The sequence below is a fragment of the Ailuropoda melanoleuca genome, chromosome 2 (assembly GCF_002007445.2).
Source record: "Ailuropoda melanoleuca isolate Jingjing chromosome 2, ASM200744v2, whole genome shotgun sequence".
In the NCBI taxonomy this organism is placed as follows: Eukaryota; Metazoa; Chordata; class Mammalia; order Carnivora; family Ursidae; genus Ailuropoda; species Ailuropoda melanoleuca.
Genome location: NC_048219.1, coordinates 88,238,111 through 88,258,785, shown reverse-complemented (window position 1 = coordinate 88,258,785; position 20,675 = coordinate 88,238,111). Strand labels below are relative to the sequence as shown.

Below are 20,675 nucleotides of genomic sequence, written 5' to 3'. Positions count from 1 at the left end.
CTTCCTGGCTCCCTAGTTCCTGGCCTAGTGGCCCAAGCGCATCCTGCTCTGACAGTAGGGGTGGGAGGGGAGGAGATGATAGGGACAAGAAAAACCTCTCGGTGACATCTTCCTTTCCTTTCCCAGGCCTCAAGCCCTCACGTGCATGCTAGGCCTCCCTTATTTGGGTCATGATGAACATGGGGAGGAGGCACGTGGGGAGAAATAAGGAGATTGAGGTAAAAACAGTAGAGAGGAGGGACATAGCGTTGGGGGCAGAGTAGCGGTTGCGGGGGGAGACTCTCGAAGCGGAAGCAGGATAGCCAAAGCCCCCGGGTAGAAAGGAGGGAGGGAGAGTCGCTCGGCTCTGACAGCCCAGCGCAGCCGAGGTCCCCGGGTTTCCCGTCGGTCTCTCCTTCCAGCTTCTCTTCCTTCCTCTCTTGCGAGATTTCTCCCCAGGGCCTCTCCATTTTAAAGCATGTGACCCCCTCTGTCCGAGTCTCAGTGACTGTCCGCGGGTCTCTCCATCTCGCGCCCGGCTTTGGTCTCAGGCTCAGCCTCCCGGCCTGGCCCTCTCGGTGGGCGGTGCTCCTGGCGCTCCGCCCCTAAGAAGGACTATTGGTGGAGAGGTGTCGAGAAGGCGGTGTCCAGCCAGTTTCCGAGAGCCGGATTGGTTGCGGTGACCAAGAGGCGGGCCGCAGGCGGGGCTGGCCGGGAGGCGGGCGGGGCGGCTGGGGCCCGGCCCAGAGCCCCGGGCGGTCGCATTGTTTTCCTGCGCCGAGCCGCGGCGGGAGTGGGGGCTGCGACTGGGACCCAGGACTCGCCCGACCCGACTGCGCCCGCGAGGTCGGATCCGAGCTCCATCCCATTCGGACGCTCGTCACGTCTCGCCAGAGCCCCAATCACGGATTGCGAACTCGGCGCGGTGCGGAGCCGCTGCCCGCCCGCTGCGATCTTGGTCCCGCTGACCCGGATCTCGGAGCAAGTACCCCGGAGCAGGGATGGGGTTGCAGGGAGGCGAGGAGGACCGGGGGCTCCGCAGGCTGGGGACAACCATCCGAAGTGCGAGAGGGACCCGGGAGGGTGCCAGCGCGCTGTGTGCCTGACTGACGGAGAGGGTCAGCGGAGTTGGGGTGCACGGAGGGAGGAGGGGACCGTGGCCGAACCCGGTCAATGCACAGTTGGGCGCAGGGTCCGGGCGCTTCTTCCCATCGGGTTTCTCCGAGTCGCGTCCTCTGGGTTGGGGAGCGCGAAAGGCGTTTATTTGAGGCGCGCACCGTACAGAGGGTGGAAAACCTGGTCCCTTGACTCCCCAGCAGGGAAACTAAGGCTCTGAGACCCGCGGAGAACTGGATCCTCTCGATGTCCCTGCAGGGATGGGAAGGGGGACGCGGCGTTCCGGACTTTGGTGTGACGGCTGCACCTCTGTCCTTGTGCAAACGGGAGTTTGAGGACCTCTCAGGGGGTTGGCTTGGACAGAGTCGGGGAAGGGGGGCCCCAGAGAAACAACAGTCCCCGTGCCCTTCTTCTTCTTTCACCCTGCTCGCCCCGGGGCTTTGTTAGACCGGGGTCTCCGAAGGGGAAGAGCCAGCTGGCGACTGCACCTTGAGCCCGCGGACCTCGCTCAGCCCTGGCCCCAGGCCTGCCCTCGTCGGTTCCCAGCCTCTGGCCCTGTTTCTCTGGCCTCGGAGACCCGCCTCCGCTCCCAACCCCCGCTCCCATACCCACTCTGTCTGCGCCTGCAGGCCCCTCCAGCCCCTCCTCCCGCTAACGTGGCTCTGGGACCCGGTCCCGGCCCAGACTCTGCTACCCGCCCCTCTCGGAGCCCCAGATCCAGTAAAGGGGAGACACGTCGAGCCCCTGGCCCTGGGCCCACCTTATGCCAGGGTCTAGACACCTGGATTATCCTCGTTGGGGGCTGGGTGGGAGGGAGGGTAGGTTAGGAGTCAGGGGCTGAGGGTGGGGGAAATGTCTTGGAGAAGGGAATGCGCCTTCAGCCTGTTCCTCGAGGATTCTCAGCGCGCCCCTCACCCTCACTACCTCTCCTCTGCTCCCCCAGAGGAAGGTGGACCGGGGCGGGCAACTAGCCTGAGAGCTTCCTGCTATTGTCCCCAGCCCAGTCTCCCCTTCTCCATCCCTTCCCCAGCCCCCCCAGACTCTGGTTATGACTCTGGCTATGACCTGGCCACTCCCCAGAGGTGACTGCGAGGGCCAGGAGGAGAGAGAAGGGCTGTTTCCTCTCCCAGCAAAGCGAGGACCTTGGAGAGGGAGATAAAGATGGCCAGTCCTCCCCCATTTGCTTCAGATGGGAGTTATTATGCAGCTGGGATTGGTCCCAGCAGAGTAAGCCTTTCCCCAGACCCCGGGTGGGATGGGGACTGCTTAGATGCTGCTCCTCCAGAAACAGACATGGGAAGCCCTCTTAAAGATACATCCTACTTGAGTCTAGGGGGCCAGTGCAAAGGCCAACCAAGTGTTTTCAGAGGCTGGACTAATCCAGTCTAAGTTGGGGGCTGGGGTGCAGAGACACTGGGTGGGAGGGAAGCAGGACCTGCTGTCCTCGGGAATAAGGAAGGGTCTGGGGGTGCTCGCTATCAGAGCATTTTGCCTAGAAATGAAGAGCATGTAAATGAGATGCAAATTAGCCTCTATTGTCCCCAGCTAGGGTGCTTTTGCTAAGAAGGCTGCTGGATTCTGCGGGTTTTAACATGGGAGTGGTCATCATGCCCCCACAAACTCTCCCAATCAATCTTTTCCCCAAGACTGGTCCTGCAATTCCAGGAGTTTCTGGCTAGTGGTCAGCCCTAGCCCCTGCTCTCACATCTTTAGGCACGAAGCATCCAGCACCTTTGTACTCAAGCTCAATGTCAACTGCTCCCCACCCCCACACACACCTTCTTCCAGGGCAGCATGTCCCCTACCCTAGCCTCAGTAGACTTTGCCTGAATTTTCACATTTACTTTTAAGGGATGTGGTAAGGAGGTGTAATTAAGCCTCTTTCCTCCTGTCCCTTCTTCCATCAGGTCAGAGGTCTCCTATCCCCCTCAAACCCCCGCAGGAGTCACCACCCCAGGTAAGGAAAGGGCAGCACTCCTGAGGGCAGGAGATGGAAGCTGGCATGGCCTGGGAACAGGAAGAGGGTCTGGCTGTTCTCCCCACTTGCCAGAGACCAAAGTTGTTTCCTGGGTGAAGATACCAGTTGCCCAGGGCAACTTGGAGGGGGAGGATAGGAGACAGGCTGTATCCCTTTCTCTTCCCTTGGGAGCAACAGCATCCGGAAACATGGAAGGGGGGAGGTTAGGGAGGCCTGCCCTTTCAGCACCAGGGGGTCGTTAGTTAGCTGACTGCTCTGCCCCTGGGGAGGGGGTCATCATTAGGTGCTCCTACCCCTTCCCCTCCTCCAGCCCTCTTGGGACCCCATCTGACGTCAGCCTCCCCACCAGTGACGCTGGATTGGGGGTGGGGTTCACTTGGCTCCTGGCTCCAAGAGTGGAATTGGGGAGATGGAATGGGCTGGGCCCAGAAGCCCAGGGTCACTTCTTTAGTGGACATGGCGGGATGAGCACCTAAGGACTGGTGAAGAATAGCTGTCTTTTCAGAGAAAGAAAGGATTCTCACCCTTCCCGTCCTGATCTCAGGAGCTATTCAGCCCCTCACGTCAGTCTGAGGGGAAGGAGTGCAGGAAGCTGGTGTACACCTCCCACTGGGGTTCCACCCAGGGTCAGCGGGGAGTGGGTGGCGGTGCTGATTGGTGGGCAGGAAGGCTGTCTCACGTCCCTTCTACCATATCCATCTTTTCCTGGACTTTGGGCTACCGTTGCTTGCCTGTCATTGAATTATTTATATCTCCATTTTGAGGCAGTCCGAAGAGGGAAGGGAAAGAGGGACATACACGTTCAGCCATTTCTCCTCACCAGTATAGCCAGTTCCATCCCTGGCTGCTCACAGGGGCTTCTGCTCCTTCGTCAAGTACATGCACTGGTTCTTCGGAGCCAGGGAGGGGACAGGGGCTAGAGAGGCTGAGAGGGGGCGCAGTGGTCGGGCAGACAGCTGCAGCCAGAGCTAAATTTAGCCTCTGATCTGGCTTTGATGCACATTCATTTTTGGCTAAGGCAGCCCCCCCCCTCCCTATCCAGCTTCTCCCTAGCAATGGGAAGATCCCTTGAAGCATGAACTCAGACCAGGACAATGACCCCTAGGCTTCCCCCCCACTCTGTTCTTCCGCACCCTTAGAGAGGGTGAGGGCTTCCTCGCAGCTGCCTCTGCCTGGGCACAGCGCCTGCATGGCTCCCAGGGTGCCTCGGGGGTCTGTGAGGGAGGGGGAGGCAGACACGGTGCCCTCTTCCTCCTCCCAGTGCCAAGGAGTCACTATTTATAATTTTAAGGCTTCAGCATCTAATTATAACTGAGAAGGGGTTAGCAAGAGGGGGGCCAGGAGGTGTCAGCTACTGAATATCCCAGGCCCGGTCCGGAGCGAAGAGGCCCAGTGAGAAAACTTGGAAGGGGAGCGGGTGTGTCCTGTCCTTACCTGGGGTCACGCCTGCAGGCCTCGCACCAGCCAGTTTGGGCCAGTTGGAGAGAGAAAGGCCCTGAGTGACAGTGGCAGCTGGCTGGGACCGAGGCAGTGCCAGAGAAGGGGTTGCTTCCCCCAGCCCACAGGGTCTTCTGGGGACAGACAAGGGGAGCAGCCTGCCGGTGTTAAGGGTGAAAGGATTTGGCCCCATCCCCCACTTTTCTCTGTCTCCTTTCAGGGCCAGCATATGGGTGAGGGGGCACCCCCAGGGGCCTGAGCTGCCCCGCACAGGATGCCCCGTGCCCCCCACTTCATGCCCTTGCTGCTCCTGCTGCTGTTGCTCTCACTGCCCCATACCCAGGCTGCTTTTCCCCAGGACCCCCTCCCTCTCCTGACCTCTGACCTGCAAGGTGAGTGCCCTGGCCCCACCCCGTTGTGCGAGAAGGCAAGCTGCTCAGCAGAGGGGAGGGGACAGGTCGCGAGCTGGCACTCAGGCCAGTCGCTCATCACTGCTGGGCCCACTTTCTTCCCTTTGAGGCAGCGCTGTTGAACCCTGACCCCGCCAGACCACACCTTTGCCGGTTTGAATCCCTGCCACGGTGCTCGGGAGCTGCATGGCCTCGGCTGAGTTGGTCCACCTTTCTTTGCCTCAGTCTCGTCATCTGCAAAAGGAAGAGAACAAACAGTGTTCTACCTCATTAGAGTTACTTAGGGATTGAGGTCACCCCAGAAGTGCCTAGAACACTGTCTGGCACACAGCAAATATTTTCTGTGTGTTTGCTGTTATTATTAGTCACACAACGAAGGCTTGGGGCCGGATCAGTGGTTCCCCACACCTCTCACCTCCCTCTCCACCATTTGCACCACAACTAAGCCGAGGTCCCACTGTGAGGGAAACCATAAACCCACTTTTTTCTGGGAAGATAAAAACTTTATCTGTTTGCAGGTTCCTGTTATTTATGTCGGATTTAGAGTAATTCTAAGGATGAAAGAATTGCAGTTGGGTCACTGGGTGTGAGCGTTGGATAAGAATAGCACTTACATGCGCCAGACGCAGTTCTAGGCACCATACAAACGTGAAAACGGCTACCCCTGAACTCCGAGCTCCCTCTGAGTGCTGATGATTCCGGCTGCCATGGTCAGCCCGGTGGAAGCCTGCGGTGGTCAGAGGAGGCGGTTCCCCGGGGAGGGCTGGAGGAAACGGAGTAAGTGCTCCGGACGGAACTGTGTGAGGTGGGAACCGAACGAACAGGAGCACTCGCCCCGCCGCCCCTCCGAGAAGGGACTGAGTTCAGCTCTGGAGTCAGGCAGAGCTGGACCTGAATCCCCGTGCCTGCCACTTCCAAGCTAGATGAGCTATGCACGTTCCTTAACGGAGGCGTGAACCGGCGTGAACCGGCGTGAAGCCACAGGCTCCTCATCTGTAAAATGGGCCCCTGCTGGTACTTCCCTCAAGGGCTGTAGTAAATGAGGCAATGCTTCTCAAGTGCTAACACAGAGGTTGGCAGAAGTTAAGTGCTCAGAGTTAGCAAGCATTATTTTACTAATAGTTGTATTCATAGCTTTACGAACACGTCACAACTCATCTCACTCACCCACGATGTCCATGGCTGGGCTTTATCTGGTTGGAAAGGGTATTGAGGGGGTGTGTAGGGTTTGACTTGCCCTCAGCACCCACCTCTCTGTGTCTTCTAGGTACTTCCCCATTATCCTGGTTCCGGGGCCTGGAGGATGATGCTGTGGTTGCAGAACTTGGGCTGGACTTTCAGAGATTCCTGACCTTGAACCGGACCTTGCTAGTGGCTGCCCGGTAATCTGACCGTGGCACAGTTGTGGGGCCGACATGCATGCTCCTGGGCAGACATGGGACCTGCATGGCCACTGCAGCATCTTGCAGGGGGACACATGCAGGTGTACAAGCCATGGGACATGGACATGCTTGGACCCAGAGCACAAATGCCAAGGCATGGAGTAAAGGGGAGGACAGAGGGCACGAGGCCTGCACTGTTTGTTTCTGAGCTGCTGCACCTGAGCAGGGTGGGTGCCAAGGAGCTCAGGTGGGGTGCCTTGGCTTGGCTCTGATCCCTCCTTACCTGTCCCTTCAGGGATCACGTTTTCTCCTTCGATCTGCAAGCCCAGGAAGAAGGGGAGGGGCTGGTGCCCAACAAGGTGAGGGGCGTGTGGGAGGAGGTGCAGGCATGGAGATGAGGCTGGGAAAGGGCTGGTGGGGGTCAAGTGGGTGGGAAGAGGAATCCAAAAGGAGCCGTCATGGGAAGGGGCATCCAGGTTGCCCCATGATGTTCCCTCCTCTGCTTCTCCCTTCAGTATCTAACATGGCGGAGTCAAGACATGGAGAACTGTGCTGTGCGGGGGAAGCTGACGGTGAGGAGCGGGATGAGAATTTCGAGGGGAGAATTTCCCGAGTCCAGGCTCTGTCCAGGCTGTCCTCCACTGTGCCGACTTTCCCACCCGCTTCCCTCTCAGGTCACGGGGGAAATGTGCAGGAAAGGCAACGAATAATTTTCACCTTCCTTCACGGAAAAGTGAGGCTCCAACAGGCCCAAGAATTTGCCCGAGGTTGCAGGGCAGTGAAGAGCTTAGTTGGGACTTGACGCCACATTGCTCTGACTGGCTCCAGGGAGGCAGCCTTACTTCCTGTGCCCCTGTCCAGTTGTACGGACTCCTGTCACTGACCTCGAATTTTGGATTCTCTAGGACGAGTGCCACAACTACATTCGTGTTCTCGTTCCCTGGGACTCCCAGACACTCCTTGCCTGTGGAACGAACTCATTCAGCCCTGTGTGCCGCAGCTACGGGGTACAAAGGCAGAGGCGGGTGGTGGGGGGTCTGGATGGGAGTGGCAAGAGAACCCAAGATGGGCAACACTTTGGTGGCAATGGGCCAGCCGGGGTGGAGGAACGGGAGTGCCAAGTGCAAGAGTCCAGAAGCGATGGGCGAAGAGGCAAGGGGACGTGAGGATGTGGGCCACGGAGCCAGACTCTGAGACCCCAAGGATCCCAAGAACCTGCTCCCTCTGCCTCCAGATAACTTCGCTGCGGCAGGAGGGTGAGGACCTGAGTGGGCAGGCTCGATGCCCCTTTGATGCCACCCAGTCCAATGTAGCCATCTTTGCAGGTGTGTACCTAGGCATGTGAGAAGCAGGCCTGCGGCTGGAGGGGGCTCCCACCTCACCTTTCTCCCAATTTGGTCTTTGCCCATGCTCCTGAGTGGAGGGTGGAGGTAGGGGGCAGGGCCAGGCTGAATGAGGTAAGGGTCAGGAGGCCCAAGAAGAGCCGGATCCTTGGGCCCTCCCCTGACCCCACCCTACCCACCCCTCCAGAGGGCAGCCTTTACTCAGCCACAGCTGCGGATTTCCAGGCCAGTGATGCTGTGGTTTACAGAAGCCTCGGGCCTCAGCCCCCACTCCGCTCCGCCAAGTACGACTCCAAGTGGCTCAGAGGTCAGGGCGGGCCTGAGGGAGGGAGGCCGCTCTTGGGGAGTATGGGGGAGGGGGAGGACTATAGCGGGGAGCAGGCAGATGGCAGTGGTACTGTGCATGTATGCAAAGGCAAGAGGCTGCGTGGGGCCAGGACTTTCTAAGCATACCATTTCCTGTCTCTCCCCTTTCAGAGCCACACTTTGTCCATGCCTTGGAGCATGGAGACCATGTCTACTTCTTTTTCCGAGAGGTCTCTGTGGAGGATGCCCGGCTGGGAAGGGTAAGGAGGTGGGCACCAGGGGTGGTTAGCTAGAGGGTTCTGCTGGATCCTGGGGAGCCAGTCAGAGCCAGGGGAGAGCTCCTGGCCCTAATGTCCACCACATGATCTCCTGGACTCTGAGCCCCAACTTGGAGTAGCCCCCACCCCTCTGCCCCCACATCCTGCTGAGTCCCTCATCCTTGACCCAGTCCGATCTACCACTCTACACCCTTCCTTTGCTGTGGCATTTGTCTCTTGGTGCTCCAGTGCTCCAGACTCCCCCGCCCCCGCTGGCCCTGAGGCCCTCACTGTTCTGCGCGTCCCCCACTCTCCGCCCCCAGGTACAGTTCTCCCGAGTGGCCCGTGTGTGTAAGCGTGACATGGGCGGCTCGCCTCGGGCCTTGGACCGCCACTGGACATCCTTCCTGAAGCTGAGGCTCAACTGCTCTGTCCCTGGGGACTCTACCTTCTATTTTGACGTCTTACAGGCCTTAACTGGGCCTGTGGACTTGTATGGCCGCCCTGCTCTCTTTGGGGTCTTCACCACCCAGACCAACAGGTTAGTACTAGACTAACCAACGTGGTCCTATCTGTCCCTTGTCCCACCAGCGTCCAAGCTCCCCCCTCAGGGCTTACTGATGCCCCTATAGTGAGGGGAAACTCCCTTCAAAGCCAGTTTGCGGTTCTTCTCTTTTTTCTCCAGCATGGCCCCCAGGGGCTGCCTCACCCTCTCAGGCTCCACCCCTCACATTGTGCTGAAGGGTAGCTGCCCCGTCTCCCCTGGGAGCAGCTGTACTGTCCCTTCTAACACCTAGCCCACATGTTTTTCTGGCTCCTTCAGTATCCCTGGCTCTGCGGTCTGTGCCTTCTACCTGGATGATATCGAGCATGGGTTTGAGGGCAAGTTCAAGGAGCAGAGGAGTCTGGATGGGGCCTGGACACCTGTGTCTGAGGACAGGGTTCCCTCCCCCAGGTACCCAGGATGGGATGGTTTTTTGGGGGGGGGGGGCAGAAGCAAGCAGTGTGTTCCCACATGGGATTATGAAGAGAGGGTCTGTGCTATTATGGGGAGGGGGCTCAGTGTGTTGGCATGGGACTGGTGAGCGTGTGAATGTCTGCGAGAAGGGGGCAGCAAGGGTGACCAGTCATGTTTGAGAGCAGCCCGTGGGAGGCACAGAGCCTGACTAAGCCCTGGCTCCCTGTCCTAACGCTGCCCCTTCCCACGCGCCTACCAGGCCAGGATCCTGTGCAGGAGTAGGTGTGGCTGCCTTGTTCCCCTCTTCTCGAGACCTCCCTGATGATGTCCTGACTTTCATCAAAGCTCACCCACTGCTGGACCCGGCTGTGCCACCCGCCGCCCATCAGCCTCTGCTCACCCTCACCAGCAGGTATGCTGCTAAAAACTACTGCCCAGCCCCACTCCCCAGCCACTCTCCTTCTCTGACCTCACAAGGTCAGTCATATTGGTGGAAGAACCCATGAACGTGGAGTGAGAGAGGTAAGAAGGAAAGTCTAGGCTGGGGGAAGGACCCAGGAGTGGGTACCGGGATACATGGGCTGTCCTTGAAACACTCCAGCTTCCACCAGTCAGGTGGCCCTGACTGAAGCCTCTCCCTCCAGGGCCCTACTGACCCAGTTAGCTGTGGACGGTAGGGCTGGTCCCTACAGTAACACCACAGTCCTGTTCCTGGGCTGCAACGACGGGATGGTGCTGAAGGTGCTGCCCCCAGGGGGGCCATCTGGGAGACGTGAGCCCATCCTGTTGGAAGAAATCAACGCCTACAGCCCCTCCAGGTGAGGCCTTGGTCTGGCAGTCCCCCCACAGCCCCCTGCAGAGCAGGAATGGAAGTGAGGTGGTAGATGGGGATGGGGGGATGGGGTGAGAACTCCAACACTGGCTTCTGCATGGCAGAAGGGGTGGAGGGGTTTGGCAAGAAGCTAGACAATGTGGGGGGGTGGCCCTATGAATTGTAGTCAGTGCTTGTGCGCCTCCCCACCTTCTGTTCTTTAACTGACCCAGGGAGAAAGGAGCCTCCTCTGCCCCATCTCTGATTCCTTCTGGCCTCACCCTAGGTGCAGTGGGAAGCGGGCAGCCCAAACAGAACGGCGGGTCCTAGGGCTGGAGTTGGACACTGAAGGTCACAGGCTCTTTGTGGCTTTTTCCGGCTGCATCATCTACCTCCCTCTCAGCCGGTGTGCGCGGCATGGGGCCTGTCAGAGGTGAGAGGGGCCTGAAGCCAGAGCTGCCTGGGCCAGCAGGAGCACAGAAACACAGGCATGGGGGGTGGCAGGGAAGTGCAGGGGATGCTGGGAGGGAGGGTTGCCCCGAGCATTCTGCAGGTGGGCAGTGACCAGGGCCTAGAATAGGAATTGGGATAGGGCAGGATGGGAACATCGGGCTAGGGGCCTCCTGCAGGCCAGGGTGAGAGTGGAAGGGCTGGGCCATGGGATGTGATTAGAGTGGAGAGCCTCATATGACTCCATTTTCCCCAGGAGCTGTCTGGCTTCTCAGGACCCATACTGTGGATGGCATAGCTCCAGAGGCTGTGTGGATATCAGGGGACCTGGTGGGTAAGTGAGGGGCCCCCAGATCTCCCAAGGAGAAAGTTTTGTCTGCACCACTAGGAGAGGAAGCTGAGGGCCAGGGTGGGGGCTGGGGGCCAGATGTATAATAGCACTAAGCCACCTCCTTCTCTTCCTAGGACTGATGTGGATCCAGCTGGGAACCAGGAATCCACAGAGCACAGTGACTGCCAAGGTAAACAGAGGGGCAGGGGCAGCTGTGGCCATAGTTGCACGCAGCTCTGAAGGCCACCAGCTGCCATCCCAGGTGTGGGTTTCCACACTTCTGTGGCACAGTCGCCCCCTTCGGTTCTTCGTGAAGCTCCCCCCTGCCTCCATCTTCACCCTCTGTCTCCCTTCATAGATGGAGCTACTGGGAGTCAGTCTGGCACAGGGGATTCTGCTTATGGTGAGTGTCATCTTCCCTTGCTCGGCCCACACTCACCCAAGTGCGCTCCCTGGCAGCAGACCAGCGCGCTGCACACTGAGTCTCAGAAGAGGGTTAGCATCCCCCAGAAACCCTGCATATAGCTCAGTGCTTGGCACACAGTAGAGTGCTTAATAAATAGTTTTTGAAAAAGATACATGAAAGAATGTCCTGCATGGCGAGCCTTTCCCCACTCCCAGAGGAAGGTAGAGGCTGGAGTTCTGGACCTTTGGGTTCCAAAGGGGGGTGGGGTGGGGGGGGAGACCCACTGAACGGGTGTTAGAGGTGGAAAACAGGAGCCTCACTGGCTCTGACCTGGTCTCTGTCACCAGTGCTTCTGGGTCCTGGCCCTTCCCCTGAGACCCCCAGCCCCCCCAGTGATGCCCACCCCCGGCCCCAGTCTTCCACTCTTGGAGCTCACACTCAGGGTAAGGGGGCTGGCCGGGAGGGCTAGGAGTGAAGTGTGGGGCTGCTGAGTCTTGAAGAATTCTAAGCCCCTCACTGACACGTTTTGTGCTCACTAATGCCTGTTTGGAGCCTCCTCTCCCCAGAGCTGGGCATCTCAGACCCAGCTCTTTCTGCACTGGCAGAGTTTGGCACTCGCTCTTGGCATGGCTACAGGGGCCAGAGGTGGGATGGGGACTCCCCGGGCCCAAGCTCCAGCCTGTGTGTGAGGTCTAGTGTGATGGACTGACTGTGTGTGTGGAGGGGAGGGGAGGTCATTCTGAGGACGGTCGGCCTGTGTCGGAGTGAAGCTGAGCAGCAGCGGCAGAGAGGCAAACTCGGACTTGCCCTCCCACGCCCACCCACCTGGGCTGAGTCTCCCTCCTCCCTCTCGGTCGGCAGGCGTGCGCCGGGACCTCCCCCCAGCCTCAGCCTCCCTCTCCGTCCCCATCCCACTCCTCCTGGCCTGTGCGGCTGCAGCCTTCGCCCTGGGCGCCTCGGTCTCCGGCCTCCTGGTCTCCTGCGCTTGTCGCCGAGCCCACAGCCGTCGGAGCAAGGACGTCGAGACTCCGGGGCTCCCGCGCCCTCTCTCCCTTCGCAGCTTGGCGCGGCTGCACGGTGCAGGCCCTGAGCTGCCGCCGTCCAAGGACGGAGACGGGGCGCAGACGCCGCAGCTCTACACCACCTTCCTGCCTCCGCCCGAGGGCGTGGCCCAGCCAGAGCTGGCCTGCCTGCCCACGCCGGAGTCCACGCCCGAGCTGCCGGTCAAGCACCTACGCCACGCCGGGGGACCCTGGGAGTGGAACCAGAATGGGAACAACGCCNGCGCCGCGCGTGCTGGTGCGGCCGCCACCGCCCGGCTGCCCCGGGCAGGCCGTGGAAGTCACCACCCTGGAGGAACTGCTGCGCTACCTGCACGGCCCGCAGCCGCCCAGGAAGGGGGCCGAGCCCCCGGCGGTGGCCGCGTTTAGCTCGCGGGCGCTCCCGCCGGAGCCGGTCCCTACCCCCACCCCCGCCCTCTTTGCGGGCTCCAGCCTCCTCCCCCGGGAGTGTGGTCCGCCGCTGAGGCTGGACGTGCCCCCCGAGGGGAAGTGCGCGGCGCCCTCCACCCGGCCCGCGCTCTCCGCCCCTGCTCCCCGGCTAGGGGTCGGGAGCAGCCGGCGGATGCCCTTCCCCACGCACCGTGCACCCCCCGCCCTGCTCACTCGGGTCCCGTCGGGGGGCTCCTCCAGGTACTGCGGGGGTCCTGGGAGACATCTCCTGTACCTGGGCCGGCAGGAGGGATATCGGGGCCGCGCTCTGAAGAGGGTGGACGTCGAGAAGCCCCAGCTGCCCCCGAAGACTCCTCTCGTCTCGCCCTCCTCCCAGCCGGCTGTCCCCAACGGCAGCCATTTTAACTTTTAATGGGAGCTGCGCCAGGTCCTCGAATGGCGCCCTTGAGGCCCGTGCCCTCAAAGGCCAAGAGCATGGACGCATCTCCAAGGACAGCACCCCTCCCTCTCTCGTGTTCCACACCTCCAGCCTTCCTGGACTCTGAGAGTCTCCCGGGGTCCCAGCCCGCCTCGGGTTTATTTATTGACTGTTTTTCCCCCTGTCCTCGAGAGAGGAGTGGGAGGTGAGAAGCTCGCCCCCTCCGTGAGCCAGCTTTTCGGGGGGAACTGGCGCACTCCCACTCCCCCTTCCCTCAGCCAAGCTGCCTTAACTCGCCCCTCCGGGCTTCCTCCATAGACTGGGCCGCGGGCGGGCCGCAGAGCGGATGGACAGACCACGGGGCTGGGGCCGCGCGCGCTGTGTAGAGTCCTCGGGCCTCCCGGGACGTGCCTCCTCCTACTGTGTAGGAGCCTCCGCTTCCCAATACAGCTGTGTCCCCGAGCCGTGCCTGACTTTCCTAGCAGAGGGGGCGGGGCGGGAACCGGTACGCTCGCTAGGCGCCTCTGCCCCCGAATCTCTGCCTTCATCTTGGGCTTGGACTCTCTCCCGAGTAATTGGGATGGCTGCGGTCCCACCGGGGTTAATCAGGAAAGGTTTCCTGAAGGAGGCAAGCGAAGAAATGGTGTGTGGAGATGAGCCAGGGCCCAGGAGACCCACGACAGAACTGGGGTGGGGTGGGGAGGGCACCGGAGCACGTTTCTGGATCGAGGATGTTTTCATAACCTGTTCCATGGGGGTGGGGGGAGGGTATTTTTTGAGAAATAAAATGAAGCTGCAGCGCAAGTGATTTAAGGTTCACAACAGGAAATCTTGTCCTAAAGAATTTGGAGAGTGTGGGTCGCATGATGGGTAGGCTGCAAAGAACAGCGAAGGATCCAGCCCTGTTGGTGGTAGGGGCTACCCTTGACAGTTCCCTAAGGAGCAGCTAGTTCCCTTTCTCAGAGCGGGAGGGGGTGTAGGCGCGCGCGTTTCCTCGCACGCATGCGTAACCTCTTGTTTCGGAGTCGGGCTGCACTCCAGCCCTGCGCTCCGAGGATCAGCTAGCGGGTGCGGCTTCTGTCGTTCCTCTGGTTGGAGCTGGCTGAAGACACCTGTCTGTTATCCCGGGGGCCAATGGGAGGGGCGGACAGGACCGTCTGTCCCGCCCACTACCTCGAGCTTAAAGACGCTTAAAGCCTCGCGCGGGCGGCGGCAGCTTTTGTGGATTTACAAATCGGGGTTTTTAGCAGCGCGCGGCCTGAGTATCCGCTCAGCGGGAGCCCTAGGCCGCCGTCCCACTCGCGCCGCCTGGAAGTCGGCCCAAGCCCTGCAGCTAAGGAAGCCTTGGCAGTCCCTTTCTCGGTTCGCCACCCGACTGTCTTGGGCAGGAAACCTCTGAGAACAATTTGGTGAAGAACCGTGATTGTGTCTAGCTCTGCCCTTTATTATCTGTAATCCTGACAAGTCAGAACTTTGCCCTAAGCCTCAGTTGCCTCATCTGAAAAATGGGGTTGTTTGAGAGGCTCAAGTAATGATAATGTATGTAAAAATGCTTTTAAAGGAGAAAGCATGGTACCTTGAGAGATGTCGAGTCCTCGAAACCCCTGCTTAGGCATCCTAACTTTACGATCTTCTACTAAGCAATCTGTTTCTTTTTTATCCTTACAATCTTCGTTTATAGATTTTACCCTCGAGGTGTTTTTAAAATCGCCCTCTGAACTTTCCTCACACCTTGTTCTGCCAAATTTGTTCCCCACAGTCTACCCTCTGCTTGGAGCTTGTTTCCCCAGGTTGGAAAGGTCCTTTAGGTCTTAGTTTCCCCCTTTGGATGTCTTAACTTAAACGAAGATGCTTTAAAACCATTGCTAGTTTCCTAGACAGTGGAGGAGAGCAAGGAAGGAGTGGAGCAACTTTCCAATCACCTGACTTCATTATCTTCTTCAAACTAAGGTGTTAAAGCCAGGACAAAGAAAAATGTTAGGGCTGCAGCCTTTCTCAGCCTTCTGAGGGGCAAGTCTCACAAATACTTCAGTTCCTGGCCTGAAGGTGGTCACAACAAAGGGGTAAATGATCTTTAGGTTTAAATATAGACTCAAAAGAGAAGTTAATCTTGTGACTCTGTGCAGGCAACAGCAATTTACAGGTTAAAGTCCTGGTTTCATTTAATCAAGAAGTGTGTTCATTTACAAAGTATGCTGACTTCTCTAGCCAAGGGGGCCTAAGCTGGACTCTAAGAACGTTCTCCGGTCTAGTGAAAGCAGCTATGTTGCAGTGAGAGCAAGAGTCCTTGGACTCTCTGCCACTTAGTAGATTTGTGTGTGACTAACCTCTCCGTGCCTCCATTTCTTCTGTAAAGCATGTAAAGGATATATGCCAACAGGAGGTTATAAAGCACCATATAAATATATAGGTTTAAATTAAGTGCTTTGTGGGAAAAGGTTATTTGCCCCAAATAAAGTAGACTACTACAAAGTATGCAATTCATTAATACTCATGAAATACCTCATCCTGGTAGAGAGTAGTGAAAAATGAACTAAGGGAATGAATTAAAAGAAATTATTGTTCCTAACAACAGAGGGATAAACATGACCCCTTAATTTAAGGATACTTAAGGATACTGTTGACACTTTTTTTTTTAATTAGGGTATTAGTTCAAACTTTGTCTTTAGAAAAACCAGCATGTGCCAACAAGAGGATAAAGTCCTCACCCTGAGGGATTTCTAAGCTGATTTCTCAGAGACATCCTGGGAGGTTATGGAGAAACCAGGGCCCCAATAGGCAGAGTCCATCAGCTTGTGTAAGACTTTGGGGATCTGAAACACAGAAGGTTCCACAGTCACAAAGCATGAAAAGCTGTTCAGCATCTTGGGATCTTTGGGAGCTAAGTCACAGGGGCCTAAGCTATTATTGCCTCTCAGATTTATGTCTCCTTGATGCCACTACCCCACACTTGGGAACCACACAGGTGTGAGTCACTTTCTGCTGTTTAATCCAGCAATTGACCTTCAGATATGTTGATTCATAAGAATTTAAGGTTACATATATGAGAGTAAGGTTGAAGTACATGGATAAAATATGAAGCCTATGAATCCAAAAGATTGCCTACCTTTACCACATGTATTAGGGTCCCAATAGGAAATAGACAACATGCTCAAAATAATGAAGGGCTGATTTTAAAAAGTGTGGGTAAAGGATAGGTCAGTACCTGGAGGTGAATAAGAGCCTTAGGTCTGAAAAGACAATGGGAGATGGTGGTTTTATGGAACTGGAAGGAGAGGCTGCATTGAGAGGAGCAGTGACCTTTAATCAAAGGATACAGCTAGGCCCTGGGGACTCCAAGGAATGGAACCTGGGAAATCCATATACTGATTTCAGTTTTTTCTCTCCCTCCAGTCTCCTGCCAGAGCTTCCTGTTGGCTGAATCAAAGTGGAAGCCAAAGTTCAGGGAGCCCATTGACGAAATTCCTGCAGGTTTAGCGCCCAGGATAGAGAAAAAGATTTAGAGGAAGGAGAATACTCTGGAAGGAAAGACAGAAGCTATCCAGCATACCTAGAGCTGAAGACCACATCCATTCTTTGCAAGAGAGGTTATCTTTGACTCTCCTTGCCCAAGTATTGCTGGCCAGCAACTTTGTGGATATGCCTCCTGAATTAGTTTTGGAGCAAAAGTGACTTTGAGGAGTTTGCAAAAAAAGCTATTTGAAGTTATGTCACCCCAGTTTCTTAACTACCTGCCCAAGGTCAAGTAAGATCTTATTCTGCTTAAAGGACAAACTACAGCAGAAAGAACACCAAAAACTATGCAGAAACTGTAGTTTTATAAAGAACTTTTTTTTTTTTTTAAGCTGAAGGACTCTGGGCAGGCACAACTTGTGGTGTGTGTATGTGGTGGTGTTGTTTTTTTTAATCTATAGTCTGAATACATACCTTGAAAGATAGGTATGTTTGTATATATATGAAATGCCTAGCTCAATGCCAGACATGTAACAAAACTTTAATGCATAGAGGGGTACCTGGCTGGCTCAGTCAGCAGAGCACGTAACTCTTGATCTCAGGTCATGAGTTCAAGTCCCACATTAGGTGAAGAGCTTACTTTAAAAAAACAAACAAACAAACAAACAACCTTTAGGCATAGAAGCTACTGTTATTATTTATAATATTTATTTCTCAAATGTCACTTTCCTTTATAGTAAGAACTTCCTTAAACTTTAGGACTGGTTATGGAAGCAGAGTGCAGCCCCACACCTTGCTCAGGGGTCCTTTACAGTCTTTTTTCTTAAAAAAACATTTTTTTGGGTGCCTCGGTGGCTTCTCCCACTCCCCCTGTTTGTGTTCCCTCTCTTGCTCTCTGTCAAATAAATAAATAAAAATATTTTTAAAAAATATTTATTTGAGAGAGAGCAAAAGGGAGTGAGATCACAGAGGGAAATGGAGAAGCAGACTCACCATTGAGTGGAGGGCCCGATGTGGGGCTCAATCCCAGGACCCTGGGATCATGACCTGAGCAGAAGGCAGACACTTAACCAACTGAGCCACCCAGGTACCGCCCCCCCCCAAATTTTTATAACACATATATTTAAACTGTCCACTGGACATTACTATTAATTTCCCAGTTACCCAGTTCCATTTTTTTTAAGGTACCCCCTACAGTCTTAACAAACTCACTCGCTTACCTGTCAGATATCTTGCACAAACCCTACACAGGCGTGTGGTTATCACTAAGTTGCTCCCACTTCAACCCTCTCTTGTATTTTCTATCTACTGATCTCCTTGGAGTAAAGGGCCATTTTCACAGAGGAAATCTTAGGAAAGTTGCCCTCATTCATGTTTCTTTCCCATCCTTTAAGAATATTACTCTTCAGAGAACTCTAGGTTCCTATCTCCCCAATTCTCTTCCAACTTTCTCACATTCCTGATGATTTCTTTCACTAGGATTTTACTTCAATAAGACTTTTAGTTCTTTGTTTCTCAAGCCTCCTCAAGTGCCTGCTCTTTTTGTTTTCTTTGCCTGCTCTTTTTCTCTCAGCAGAACAAAGACTGTATACGCATTTATGAGGTACTCTGCCAGATTACCTTATAATTAATATGTATACTGGATTTTTTTTTACTATATGTATTTACCAAAAACCAATTATCTATATGCAGCCTAGTACATGGTAAGTGTTCAATTTCCTAAATACTGACTTAGAGATTCTAGTTGTTGAACACAGATGCTTATATGTCTTTGACTTTGGTACTACCCTCCTTTATTTAAGAAAGGCATCATTAAAAAAAAAAAAAAAGAACGAACGAATGAACGAGCAGCATCCTTATTGCCAATGGAGCAGCTTTTGAGAACACAATACCCTGGATGGGGACCCCATCTAGTCAGCCAGATGGGTCTCTTCAGCCTTGGATATCAATGGGGTTTATGCTACAACCACACTGCTACTCGTATTTACTTAATAAATGTGTGCTGAATTGGACTGAGATAGAAACAAGCACCTTATTAACTAGGACTGGCTGAGAAACAAGCAGAGAAAATCTGTTTCCAAGCCTCCCTGAACCTGATGTCCCCTCCCCTCCCCCCCAACCCATATCTTCGCATTGATTTAACTCCCACACAAGGCACAGAATCATTTCCTTCAGCTACTGGGCTCTTCTGGTTGTTTGCTTTTAGGGAGGGGATGACAGAAGGGAGGAAGATGTAAGTCTAATAAACCAGTCAAAAGCTCTCTCCATTCTCACTGCAGTCCTTACCTCCATTTGCTCTGCCTACTATGAATGCCAGCTGAGGAGGAGCTAGGATAAGGAAAATGCAGAGTGTGAATGGGTTAGAAGAGACCACAAAAGGGGAAAGAAGACCCCCACCACATACACACACACACACAACCCCCCCCTGCTCCACCCTCATTAGTTCAGCTAGACAGAGAAAACTTCCTATTGAAATTTATCTGTGATCAGGGACTAGATAAAATTTTTGCCCAGGAGATGGAAAAAATTTCAATGACACCCTGAAATGGTAAGACTTTGACATTTTATTAAGAAACATCTTTATTTTAAATGATAGTACAAAAATTGTATATATAATATAGATCTGTATAAGTGTATATACACACAAATGATCACCCACACACATACACACACCCTTCCTCATCAAAATCAAACCCTATTAAAATCCTAAATAAAAAAAAGAGAAGCATATTTAAGTTTTCCTAAACATACTGTACATAAAGCTGTCAGAAAACCTGAAAAACTGAGGACATTTTGAGAAGAATCTAGGCACCCCACCCACCCTCTTTCTCTCCTCTGCCAACATAAATGGCCTTGGCAGGAGGACAGGCCACAGGACAAAGCCAGAGAAGGGAGCTGCTATCGATATTGTTGGTAAAGCAAGATGTCTGAAATCAACTAGGAAGCACAAGATATAGGGTATGACCTAGATTAATTCTCAGAAACAAACCACTTCAGAATAAACAGAAAATACTTGTAATAGGGAAGGAGGGGAGTGGAAAGAGGAAAGACAAGGCCCATAGATTTGAAATGACCTACTAATTAAGTTCTAGTGCCTGGGAAAGACTCAATGAGATAAGAACAATGGGGGCACAGAAGCAGAAGTAGTTTAGAGGGGAAAGGGGGGGGAGAGAGATAGGGAATCACAATTTCCTGCCATTAACCAGCCAAGTTGCTACTGTAGAGTCTAGGAATGTCACCCCACCCACTAATCCTAGAGAGGCTCAAAAAAAAAAAAAAAAGGCAGCACCAGAGGCTCACACCTACTTAATTCAAATTCACATCCTTGTTACTCCTGCCCTCTTATTAAATATATTGGCATAGGAAATAAGAGTACCAACTCAGAAAATATTCATCACATAAAATGGAGATAGATAAGAGCCTGGAACAGCATATAGGCAGTGCTGACATACATTCCTTTCTAAAACTCCTTTTCTGGCCATACAGAGATGTTTGCACAAGGAGGCCATTCTCCAATAAATTTGGATAAAAACTGATTTCTACTCAATATTCAACTTCTGGGAAGAGTTCACTATTGCCTGAAATCTAGCTCTGGAGGTCCATAATGATGCTTGTTAGGAGAGAGTCACCCATGGAACCAGAAAAGGCCCCGAATCTCCAAGGAACTGTTGAAAAGGAAAAACAAAGCTGGGGGCATCACAATGCCGGATTTCGAGCTGTACTACAAAGCTGTGATCACAAAGACAGCATGGTACTGGCACAAAAACAGACACATGGACCAATGGAACAGAATAGAGAACCCAGAAATGGACCCTCGGCTCTTTGGGCAACTAATCTTTGATAAAGCAGGAAAAAACATCCGGTGGAAAAAAGACAGTCTCTTCAATAAATGGTGCTGGGAAAATTGGACAGCTACATGCAAAAGAATGAAACTTGACCACTCTCTCACACCATACACAAAAATAAACTCCAAATGGATGAAAGACCTCAATGTGAGACAGGAATCCATCAAAATTCTAGAGGAGAACATAGGCAACAACTTCTATGACATCGGCCAGAGCAACCTTTTTCACGACACATCTCCAAAGGCAAGAGAAATAAAAGATAAAATGAACTTATGGGACTTTATCAGGATAAAGAGCTTCTGCACAGCCAAGGAAACAGTCAAAAAAACTAAGAGACAGCCCAC

The 20,675-nt window shown here is 54.4% G+C and overlaps 2 protein-coding genes across 11 annotated transcripts; one reads left to right on the top strand and one right to left on the bottom strand.

Moving 5' to 3' along the window:
* Positions 1–847: 847 nt before the first annotated feature.
* Positions 848–6,194, bottom strand: LOC109489645. 10 transcript variants are annotated; one of them, XM_019799725.2, is made up of 5 exons: positions 5,535–6,194; positions 5,066–5,154; positions 4,508–4,668; positions 3,894–4,029; positions 848–1,347 (listed from the first exon to the last, which is right to left on the bottom strand). In XM_019799725.2, the coding sequence occupies exons 2-5, from the start codon at positions 5,152–5,154 to the stop codon at positions 882–884; spliced, it is 852 nt and encodes a 283-aa protein (XP_019655284.2). In that variant the 5' UTR covers positions 5,535–6,194; the 3' UTR covers positions 848–881. The 10 variants fall into 10 exon arrangements, 5 of the variants coding, with proteins under 5 accessions (XP_019655284.2, XP_034510152.1, XP_034510153.1 ...); XM_034654261.1 differs by having other exon boundaries at positions 3,894–3,998; XM_034654262.1 differs by having other exon boundaries at positions 4,508–4,644.
* On the top strand, positions 869–13,495 carry SEMA6C (semaphorin 6C). Its single transcript, XM_034654254.1, is given in 21 exon segments — positions 869–960; positions 3,003–3,052; positions 4,731–4,902; positions 6,188–6,302; positions 6,598–6,661; positions 6,818–6,874; positions 7,208–7,309; positions 7,537–7,627; positions 7,833–7,952; positions 8,123–8,211; positions 8,532–8,749; positions 9,032–9,163; positions 9,426–9,578; positions 9,811–9,984; positions 10,264–10,410; positions 10,684–10,761; positions 10,893–10,948; positions 11,117–11,161; positions 11,512–11,607; positions 12,026–12,443; positions 12,445–13,495. Coding segments are annotated over 19 exon segments (2,856 nt in total). The 5' UTR covers positions 869–960; positions 3,003–3,052; positions 4,731–4,784; the 3' UTR covers positions 13,028–13,495.
* Positions 13,496–20,675: the final 7,180 nt, after the last annotated feature.